This window comes from Lipotes vexillifer, unplaced genomic scaffold (assembly GCF_000442215.2).
Source record: "Lipotes vexillifer unplaced genomic scaffold, Lipotes_vexillifer_v1.1 scaffold524, whole genome shotgun sequence".
NCBI lineage: Eukaryota > Metazoa > Chordata > Mammalia > Artiodactyla > Lipotidae > Lipotes > Lipotes vexillifer.
In genome coordinates, this window is record NW_006774722.1 from 1,274,552 (window position 1) to 1,285,524 (window position 10,973).

A 10,973-nucleotide genomic window follows, 5' to 3' on the forward strand; every position below is an offset into this window, starting at 1 on the left:
CCCAGGGCGCCAACCCGTGTCCCCTGCATTGGTAGGCGAATTCTTAACCACTGTACCACCAGGGAAGTCCAGGGGTCTCAGTGATTTTTAATCATGTACTTTTTTTGTGCAGTTATTTATTCAAAGGCTGCCTCTCCTATGGGCTCTAGTGAGAGGGTAGGAACCAGGTCAATATTTCTGATCATTGTATTTCTAAATATTTGTTGCATTTAGTAGCACAAGATTCAGCACAGTGCTTGTTTACATAGTAAACATTTAATGTAGAGTAGCTTTGATTTATTATAATTGATGCTGTTGTTATCCAAAGCGTTCAGCAGAGTGGCACAAAATAAGCAAGCAATAATTGGTAGCTTACTAAATTTATATTTATTGTTTACCATAAGTCATCGTGCCTAGCACACATCATTCACCCATAAACATCATGTTTGTAATAAGAATAAATAGTACTTTCATTATTATTCAAAATCTCTAAGTGCCTGGCACCACATTAGCAGGGGAAAGTGGAATTTCATTCTTATTAATTATTATTATTGAGTAAAGCACTTAACACAAAGCCTGGCCCCCACGGACCCTGAAAAAATAATCTTCAGAGGTACAGTCCTCAATTCTGGGCGTCCCCCACCCGCCCCTCCCCCGGACCTGCGCAACGCCCCACCCCCTGCCGTCCAGCAGCCCCGCCCCCGCGGCAAGCGCCGCGCCTGCGCACTGCCCGATAGGGGGGGGCTCGGCGCGCTCAGCTCTCCACCGCCCGAGCGCGCGCCGGGCCGTGGCGGCCGGCCTGCTGCGTGCGTGCGTGCGTCTCTGCGTGCGTGCGTGCGTGCGTGCCGTGCGCTCGCTGGGCACCGCGGCCTCGCCCTCGCCCTCCGCCCCTGCGCCTGCACCGCGTAGGCCGACCCCCGGCGCGCACCCCGTAGGCGACCCCCGGCCGCGCCCCGGCTGGCCCCCCCATTCCAAATTTAAAGGGGGCGCAGCATTCACGCCTCCCGCCCCAGGTGACCTCTCAGGGGTCTCCCCGCCCGAGGTGTTCCGCCGCCGAGGAACATGGCGAAGGTGGAGCAGGTCCTGAGCCTCGAGCCGCAACACGAGCTCAAATTCCGAGGTAAGCCCGGAGGCCCGCCGCCCCGCGCCCCCGCTCCGGGCCGCGTTCCGGAGGGCCCGGCGGCGCGGTGGTGACGTCGGCCCCCCGGCCGCGGCGCCCTCCCGCCCGCGCGCCCGCGCTCCCCGGGCCCCTAGGGCCAGGCGTCCGGCGCGGGAGTCCAGGGCCTGCTCCTCCGCAGCCTCCCGCGCCTCGCCCTCAAGACAGTCGCCCCGTTGCCGCTGTGGCCGTTCCTGTCCCGAATGCGGCCTCTTCACTGAGCGTGGGCCCCGGCGGCCGCCTGTGCCGAGGAGGCTCAGGTCGTGGGTCACAGGTCGCCTCTCGCTGGCCGGCCACCCCGCCGTAGACACCTGCGGCCGTCCCCTGTCGCGAACTGCTCGTGGCAGTTCGGCACTTAGCGCTCCCTGAAAGGACCACTTTACGCACTTGTGTACCATGTCTGTATGTTAGGAGGGAAGCTCCATGAGGACAGGACTTGGTCACGTCTCTGCTTTATGCCCCGCACGCCTTAGGAGCCTAATAAGTACCTGTTAAGCAAATGAACGAAAGGCACGTCCGCAGAAGTTCCCACGGGATGCGTGGCCCAGCTTTCCTTCTCCTGCCTTTTTCGTGCCCGTTGCTCATGTCTCTGCAGCCGTGCGGGGCTGTCAGGGTGGCGAGATCTTTTTTGTCCCCGGAGGCGCCTGGGACTGGAGCCCGAGGAAGCCCAGGGGGCCACATGTGTTTGTGGCGAGCCAGAGCCCCTTGAAATGTGTACCTTTATTTTTAATCTTTTCCCCTTACCTTCTCCAGCAAAATATCAGAGCCGGGGGATTTCATCTGACTTGGTCATTCCTTCTTTCCAAAGGGACTGAGTAACTGTGTAGCAGACATTGCTTGGCCCTTGAGAGATGTGAATGGGCAAGACAGACAAGACCCCCTGCTCTCATGAAGTTTACCTTGTAGGGAGGGGCGACGAGCCAGCACATGAGAGTGTTTCGGGTAGTGGTAAGTTCTGTGAAGGAAATAAGACAGGCTGGCATGATGAGACTATGCTTGCATTGGACGGCCAGGTCACCGCTGTGTCGCCAGCACTTGGCCTAGGGTAGCTGCTTGATTCATGTTTGTGGCATTGGAATGCCTGCTGGCCACAAGGCACCCCACTTTAAATGTACCGGCAGGAGGTAGTGTCCGGTAACTGACCCAAAGTTACTCAGTTGGCAAATGGCACATTTGAACCCAGATTTCAGAGTTCACACTTGAACGGTTATGCTATCCGACCCCTGGGAAATACTCCAGTGCTGTGGCTGTCACTTAGCCTCCCAGGTTAACAGTCTCTAGATTGTCACATTTGGAAGTGACTCCAAATGTATAAACTACTGAAGGTTTTCCAGTTAAAACTAACAAACACCCCAAAAACCTAACGTGGATTATAATTCCACAACCGTGCTATAGCTTATGTGATGTTCTCATCGCCCGCCTGAGAAAGGAATCCAGGTAACTCAATTGGACGTGGAGGGTGATGGTTTCCACTTGAGTTGTCTGAAGTTCTCTACCCTGGAAGCCTGGCTTAGCTACTCCTGGGAATTGGCACGTTCATTCATTTAGTCCACAGACATTTCAGTGCCTGCTCCATGTGTCAGGTACCAGGGAAAGATGAGTCACATCACATGTAGACCCCTGCTGTCCCTCAACCCCCCCCCCACCCCAGAACTTAGGTCTAGGGAAGAGAGCAGATGACAGAATCAGCCAGAACAGTGCAGTGATACAAGGTAATCCAGAGTAATCTTGAGAGCACTAAGGAGGTCAGCTCCGGAAGGAGGTGTCATTTGAGCAGAGTTTAAAGGTCGAATGGAGGCAGGTGAAAAGAAGAAATGATTGGGGAGCCTGTCAGGTGGAGGAAATTGCACGTACAGAGGCACGAAGACTGAGATGATTGGGCTCCTTTGGGATGCCAGCAGTATTTCGGAATGACAGTGACAGAGCATTTGTTGGGGTCACGAGACAAAGGAGGAGATGAGGCTGTCTAGTAGGCAGGAGCCAGTTCGTCTAAGGCCTCCGTGCACAGGCACAGCCAGTGTCCAAGGTCATATTGTGTTGTGTCTCCTCGGCTAGTTCTTCCTTGATTGATCCCCTGCAACCTCAACCCCACCCCTAGTACATACACTGTCCTCTAATATGATGTCATAGAAAGAGGCACTAATTGGAGAAAAGTAAAGTTTTTGTCCCAGTTGTTTTACTTAGTGATATTTGACCTTGGGCTGGCCACTTTGCTCCCCAAAGCCTGGGATTACTCTTTACTCCATGGGAATGGCGCTCATATCTCCCTTGCCTCGTGTAGAAAGTTTTGTTGGTATTATGGCTGTTCAGCTGCTTTGTAAATGTGCAATATTAGGCAGAGATTGGTTGTATTTACACCACTGGTTTCATCATTGCAACTTCTTTACCTGAAAGGTATGGCAAAGAAGAGTGATCTGTCTCTGGCCCAGGGTTGACCAAAGTAATGATGGCCAGAGTCGCTGGATATTTTTGCTAGGGAAGTGATCCGGGAAAGTTATGGTGTCAGATTGTTGAAGGCTGTTGGCTTGTGGCTTCAGAAGAGGTACCTGCAGGCATATGTAAACCACCTAATTATTTGTTTGTTGGTTAGTTTTAAACTGAGGACTAAGATTGTGAAATCAGAATAGAGGCTCAGTACCCTGTTTTGCTGTATAGACAGCATTCGTTTCAGGATGCAAACTGGCACATTTAACTGGTGTCTTCCAGATGACTTGGGGTGATGATTCTGACTTCATACGGTTCACTTAGATGAATCAAACTCGTAAGCTAACTTTGCTTAAGAAGATAATAATTAAAATGCTTGTCATCCAGAGGAAAAAAATTAGTCATCTTTTAAGTGCAGCCTAAAATGATACGGGGTTGTATATGTTGGATTTCTTTTCCTCTTGGGCATTTTGTGTGAGTCTTTTGAAGTTAAGGATGTTGCAGAAGAAAAGAGGACACAGACTTACAAGACCTCGTTCAGTCTTACTTTTTTTTTTTTTTTTTTGTGGTACGCGGGCCTCTCACCGCTGCGGCCTCTCCCGTTGCGGAGCACAGGCTCCGGACGCGCAGGCTCAGCGGCCATGGCTCACGGGCCCAGCGGCTCCGCGGCATGTGGGATTCTCCCGGACCGGGGCACGAACCCGCGTCCCCTGCATCTGCATCGGCAGGCGGACTCTCAACCACTGCGCCGCCAGGGAAGCCCTCGTTCAGTCTTACAGAAAGTGCCATGCTGCACTGTGTTGAGTGTCAAAAGGAGAAAGATTCCTGGCCTCCTGAAAGAAGCACGACACTGTGGCATTTGCCTTGGTGAAACAGTAGGACCCGTTTGGATCGGGGACGCCTGTCTGAGCGAGTTAAGGGCTCTAATACTTGTGAGACGTGTGCTTTGCATTGATGCTCTTTCTGTTGCTCTGACCTCTTCCGAGGCCACATCATTTTCTTTTTCACTCTGAGGTCCCACTTCTTGCCCAGCTCAATGGGAGCTTTTTGAATGAGTCGCTTTCAGGGCATTTTGTATCTCTTTTTTTCTCCTCCCCTCCCCCTACCATTGATTCCATCCATGGTAAGTAGTATGTCTTGTGTTTTCTTGGTCATTGCACAGCACTCTTAATCCTTCTCACGTTCTAGCATATTCTCCCCCATCTCGTGATAGTGTCACCTGAGAATGGCCAGTTACCCGTCCTCATGAGCTGATTAGTTAAGATTTAAACCTGCTGTGGACCCATTACTTTCGCTGTATTGTGTGACTAAACCAGTGGCCTTCTAGAAGTCTCAGGTAGTCCTGCTGTTGGTCGGTGTGGGTCACAGGTGGGGTAGCACCACTGGATTGGTGTGGTTGATTACCACTTTGGGGTGGAAATAGGAACTTGGCTAGATAGGTTAGGGACAGTCTCTTTTATATAAGGAAAGCGTGCTTAGAATCATTAGTTCACCCTCTTAAGTTAACGTGTAGTTTAGTATTGAGGAAGCTAAAAAATATAACACCTCGTAGATATAGTCTGTTCAATGCAGTAATTATCTTTCAGATGCTAATTACAGCATTAATTCTCTCGTTTTAGCATAGCACTGATTTCCTTAACATTTCATGATCACATAGAGCAGACTGTGTTTTACAGCACAACAGAATGTCAGCAGTGTGCTTAAGATTCTCTATGGTAGTGGTTTAAATCCATCCTGAATAGATCATCTGTATTTATTTAATTATTAACCAGCTTGCTTATAAGGAGCAAGTGGCATTAAACTTACCAACTTTAGTCAAACTTAGATCTTCATAGATTGTGTTATTTGTGAAGTAGAAGTTAACTTACTTTACCCACTTATTTACTTCTCTTCTTCACAGTTAACTCCTTAAGGAAGAAATGGATAGTTCTCGGCTGTGTGCTTACATGGTGATAGTTCCTTGTGTGTGGTCGTAACATGAACACAGTTTTCTTCATAATAAACCTGGTAGCTTTGCTTCCAGGTGTGGATTTATTAAAATAATGAGTCTGAATTGATGCTTATTAAAGAGGTGAACTCTTAAACATTATTAACACTGTCTTTTATTTATTAAAATTATATATTAGCATCTTTCCTTCCAGTGCTGAAGGCAAAATACTGAGAACTTTGACCCTGTAACATTGCCACTAAGTTGCTGAAAATTAGGGGAGGAATCAAGGGAGTAAACTACATTGGTTGTACTCAAACACTACCCTTAGGCTTGATTTTTAGAACCTGAAACTTGAATTTTTACATAAGGAATTATCTCCAAGATTGCTTCATATATCTCCCACTTGTATTTGAACAATTTGCCGTCTGAAGGATGACCATGGTTTGGAACAAATGAGCATAGCTTTCAGCAAGATGACAAGAAAGACCAACACAAAGAGTGCTGAGTTCCATTAGTCAAGACAAGGTTGCCATTGAGTGTCTTTAATAAAATAAAAGCCTTCTGAGCAGTTATTTTGCACTGGGGATTGTGTTAAAAACAAAGTTGCATTATGGCTTCCGGGCTCGCTTCCTCCTTTCCTGTCATTCTAGGCCCCCCTCTCTAGGCTGTCATCAGCATAGCATATCCAGGATTGCTTTGGCCCTTGCTCCGTGGATGTGCACATTCTTTGAAGTTTTTACCTGACAGACCTAGGCTGCTAGCTTTACAAAAACAACAGTTGTTTAAAGAGCTTCATTATGGGAACAAAATTACTGAACTTGACAGTCATTTTAAGACTATTTTTAAAAATACCAGTGTGGCAAAATAGTATCTCTAGAATATGTTTTTCAAAGTGTTAAATATGCTGTTTTAACAAAAGCTGTTGATGTCTAGAAACAATGCCTTAATGTGCTTTTGGATGTCCCCCCCTTGCATGGAAAAAAAAAAAAAATCGTTGAGAAAATGCCATAGTCCCAAGGGAAAAATCTTGAAGTGCTTTCATTTAATAATTTAACATCAATGGCACAAAACTGTAAAGGTATAGAAATACCTTCCTAGAGATTTCCTTCATCCTTTCAGAGGGGTTATTATCAGTTTTTGACTAGCAGGTTACTATTTCTTTTCATCTGTGTCAAGTAGTGTCTTCTATCAGGCTTTTGGCTGTGTTTGTGTGTGCACGCCCATGTGGGCACCTAAAGTGTTGCTGGTGTGCACACATTCTCACAGGTACCCATGATGTGTTTGAGTTAGTATCCAGTTGGCATTTCAGTAGGGTCTTACAACCTTAGCCTATTTGGGAGGGGTGTTAGGGAAATAAATATTTTGGGGGAGAAAGATTGAGACTGTTTTGTCTTTTGGATTGTACTTGAAGACAATGTTATGGCCCCCTGGACCGTCTACCTAGATTTGAATTGCTTGTGATGTGGCTTGTAACCTTTATGGCTCTAAGCTCCTTGGGCTGTCTTTAAAGGCTGGAGGGTGCTCAAAGATTGGAGAGGAACAGAACCCCGCACCAACGGAGCTGGGAGCAGAGGGCCTGTTTGTAAGGGGCTAAGTGGTGGAGGTCCACCACTTAGTAGACCCCGCAGTAGGGTGGGTCTGGAGTTAAAAGCAGTGGCCATAGTGGAGCTGACATTCATTTTGCAATATGAGAGGAAAGAAAAGGTGAGGGAAGAATGAACGTTTCTAGAAGATAAATGCTTAATTTCCAGAAGGTAGACCACAAAGTCTAGGGACTGTGGTAGATGCTTTATGTTCTTCATCTTATTATTTAATCTACAACACAGTCCTATGACGTGAGTTACTCAGTGGTTAGGGAGCCTGCTCCTGGATGAGGCCACTGTGGTAAACAGTGGTGCAAGGATTCAACGCAGGTTTGTCTGGCGTCAAAGCCCATTTCTTTCACATTGACTCTAGAATGAACTCATAAAGGGTTTCATTTTGGAGGGAGGGAGGCAGAGAACTTTTAACCATTAAGGAAGTGTTAGGAGCTGTCAGGATAATTTCTTAAGAACGTTAATTAATTAAGAATTATTATTTGTGGAATTTTTAGGAGGGATTTCTCAGCGTACTTTTTAAAAAGTTCATGCTGGTGACTCCGAAGTATTCTTTGATTTACCTTGTGAATGTTCAATTTTTGTAACTGGTATCATTGGTGTTTAATGATTCTGTATATTTAGAACACATTTAACTTTCGAGTGATTTGCACATCTGCTCTGGAGTCTTTGGAAGGTAGGGTGAAACTTATAGGTAGAGATTTCACAGGTTTGCACATCTGTAAAGTGGGAATTTAGAGTTCAAAAGGGTGCTTATTAAGATATGAAGGTCTGAACTAAGTGACCTTCATAGGTGCTACCTTAAACCTTACAAGTGGGGCTACAAAGGCAGAGAAACAAATAAGTGTGAATTAACATATAACTAGAGATTTCTCAAATGTTGAAAGAGAAAAACTCAAGGTGAATATCAGAAAGTGCTGTTTTATTCTGTAGGAGGTATACTTTGGGAAGTCATCATTCCCCCAAATGATGACATCCATGCATATGAATCAGACTGGAGAGGGTTTAGAGACATGCAGGGGTATGATGATTGTGTGCGTAATAGTTGATTGTCTGATTGAGAGTATTTGGGGTTTCTTCCTTTTCCACAGCTCATCCTTTGAGGTTTACTTCATGAACAGATGACCCCCCTCTTGTCTGACGGAGTGTAGCATAACTGTGACTCAGGGTTGGTTTGGTCACCGCATCCTGAAAGCTTCCTGTGGGCCAGGCACCGGAGTGGGGACTGGAGAGGAGTCCCGGCCGGCCCTTAGCGTTTCCGGCCTCCAGGTGGTGGGAGGATGGGGAGAATGTGGAAATGGGGCGCTTACGGGCTGCCCCTCACTGGGGGCTTAGAAGAAACTGTTAATTCTGCTTTGGGGGTTGGACCTTACGGGAAAGGTGGGATTTGAGATCTGTGACTTGCGCTAGGCCTTTTTCTGTAAGTGCTCATTTATTCTTAAAACAGGTCTAGGAAGTAGACGGTTATCATCCTCAGGTTCATAACCTGAATTAGAGGTAGAACTGGGATTTGAACCAAGATCTGTCTGACTGCAAAGCCCATGTTGTTTATCATTACATTGGCTATATTGCTCCCCTTAAAAAGTTAGTGGGGGTGTGGCTCACTAGGAAGGCCCAGGATTTTCTTATTTGTTATGTTGTTAGGAAGGTGAAAGGAGGACTGGAAATAGGACAGTGGGAATTGAGAAGGAGTGAAAGAGAAATGAGATATAAAAAGGAAGGAAAGGTACTTAACTGTCATTGTAATCTAGTAACGGCTTCTTTGTCACCGCTTCCACGAAGTGCAGAGCTGTTCACGCTAAAGCGACGGATTAAAAACATCTTTGTACTAATTCTGTTTTCCCCCAAGAACTTTTGTTCTGACTTGATCACTTCTGATTGTGTCATTCGTGTATTAATGCTGAAAATTATGTGCTAATGTTATCACCACACCTTTCCTTCTGCCACCCACTCCCCACTCCAAGGCCTTTATTACCTCAGTGTCTGTCATCACAAACAGTGCAGGTCGATTGGGTACTACTATTTTGCCTTTTAATTACATCACTCAGCAGCATTTACAGTATAGTAGAAAAAAGGGAAGGAAAGGAATGGTACCTAGGTCAGTTTTCTCTTTCTCTCCATTCTCGGAGCACCCTCCAGCCTTTAGAGAACCCAAGGAACTAAGTGTTCCAAGCCACATCACAAGCAGTTCAAATCTGGGTAAACAGCCAGTATTATCATCATCTCCATTTTAAAAATGAGAGAAACTGGGCCCAGCGCTTGGTGGAATGCATAATTTGCACCTCGGGCTTTCAAGCCGTGTGCTTTGTATTACAAAGGGAGGCTTCTGTTCTTACTCTTGCTGTCACTTAGAGAGACACTCAGCTCACCTCCCCACCCAGCTTTGATTTCCTCTTCTGTTGGATGAGGAAGCTTGAACTCAATGCCACTTTGTGTTCCTTCCAGCTCTAGTGTTGAAAACGTGTGATTAAAATTTATTTTCGCTGAAGAAGAAAAGATGGAAAAGCCCATGAGGGCGGAAGGTGGGGTTTGTGTTTCTCTTAGAACCTACCATTGCTTTGCACTAGTGGCCTCTCAGATCTTTAATTAATGAGCCCTCTTGTTCCTGTTGCAAAGCTCACTGTATCCTAGTAACCTTGCTTGAGTATTCTTGGATATTCTTAACCAGTTCCAGTGTTTTCTGCATCACCTCAAACTGTACAAATTGTGTACCACTGCATGTTTTGTTTTTCTCTCTCTCTCTTTTTTTTTTTTTTTTGCGGTTCGCGGGCCTCTCACTGTTGTGGCCTCTCCCGTTGCGGAGCACAGGCTCCGGACGCGCAGGCTCAGCGGCCATGGCTCACGGGCCCAGCTGCTCCGCGGCACGTGGGATCCTCCCGGACCGGGGCACGAACCCGTGTCCCCTGCATCGGCAGGCGGACCCTCAACCACTGGGCCACCAGGGAAGCCCTGCATGTTTTGTTTATGTTATATTCTCCCTGTGCTTTATTTACGGATTGCTTTGTCTTCCATGCTGTAGAATGCAAAAGCTCCTATAGGTTTTGTTCTTTTGTTTTCCCCAGTGGTAACTGATAGAATATATTCTTTTCTTAATTGTTTTCTTCTGCTAGTAACCCCAAAGAAGTTGGACTTGGTCATCTTTTCAGTGTTTGGTTTGACCATTTGAAATAGAAGCATACACAAGAATAAAAAGAGGGATTTGCTGAGAAACCAAAGGTTTGTCCTTGTGGAGGCTTATTTGGATTCTCATTCTGTTGGTTGAATTGATTTGTTGGCATATAACTGTGTCCTTACGGACTGCTCTGAAAATCTAAATCCGTGCTTTTTGACCTTTTCGAAGTCAGACACTGCTTTACTAATTGGATGAAGAAAAGCCATGAATCACTCCTTGGAGAATCTGCAGATACACTCCTCATTCAAAACTTCTCATGTAATTTGGGGACTGGAGGACCACAGTTTACTGTGGGTGCCTAGTTGACCTCTAGTTCAGAGAGTGGTGGAGGGGGAAGAAACATGAGGTCATCTGGTGAAGTCCAGAGAAAACTTGGTCAGTTTATTTGGGTCTCTTTATTTTATTCTTTCAAAAGATTTTTAAATGAATGCCTTTGTTGCCTTTGCCCTTCCTAGTAAGATTGTTTCTTTTTTTTTTCTCTACATGCCTAACTTGGAGCACAGTGCTTTGGCAATTAGTCCTCTTCAGTAAATGTGTGAGTGTTGTCCTGTCTACCTTTAAAAAAGAATAACTGCTTTCTCGGTCTTGTTTGCTCTCCCCAGCTGCTCCCTTCTTTATTGCTTCATTACTGCATCTGTTGTTGTATTTTTATTCTTTATCTCCTGTGTACCCTCTGTAGCATTTGACACCTGTTGCCATTGTGCTACTTGACACTCT

General features: G+C 46.3%; 1 protein-coding gene across 1 annotated transcript in view; it reads left to right on the forward strand.

Moving 5' to 3' along the window:
• The first annotated feature begins 725 nt into the window (after positions 1-725).
• VAPB (VAMP associated protein B and C) overlaps positions 726-10,973 on the forward strand; it is a 47,134-nt gene continuing 36,886 nt past the window's right edge. Inside the window, exon 1 of the mRNA XM_007449457.1 lies at positions 726-1,099. Coding sequence (XP_007449519.1) covers positions 1,042-1,099 — 58 coding nt within the window. The 5' untranslated portion in view covers positions 726-1,041. The remainder of the gene's footprint in view (positions 1,100-10,973) is intronic.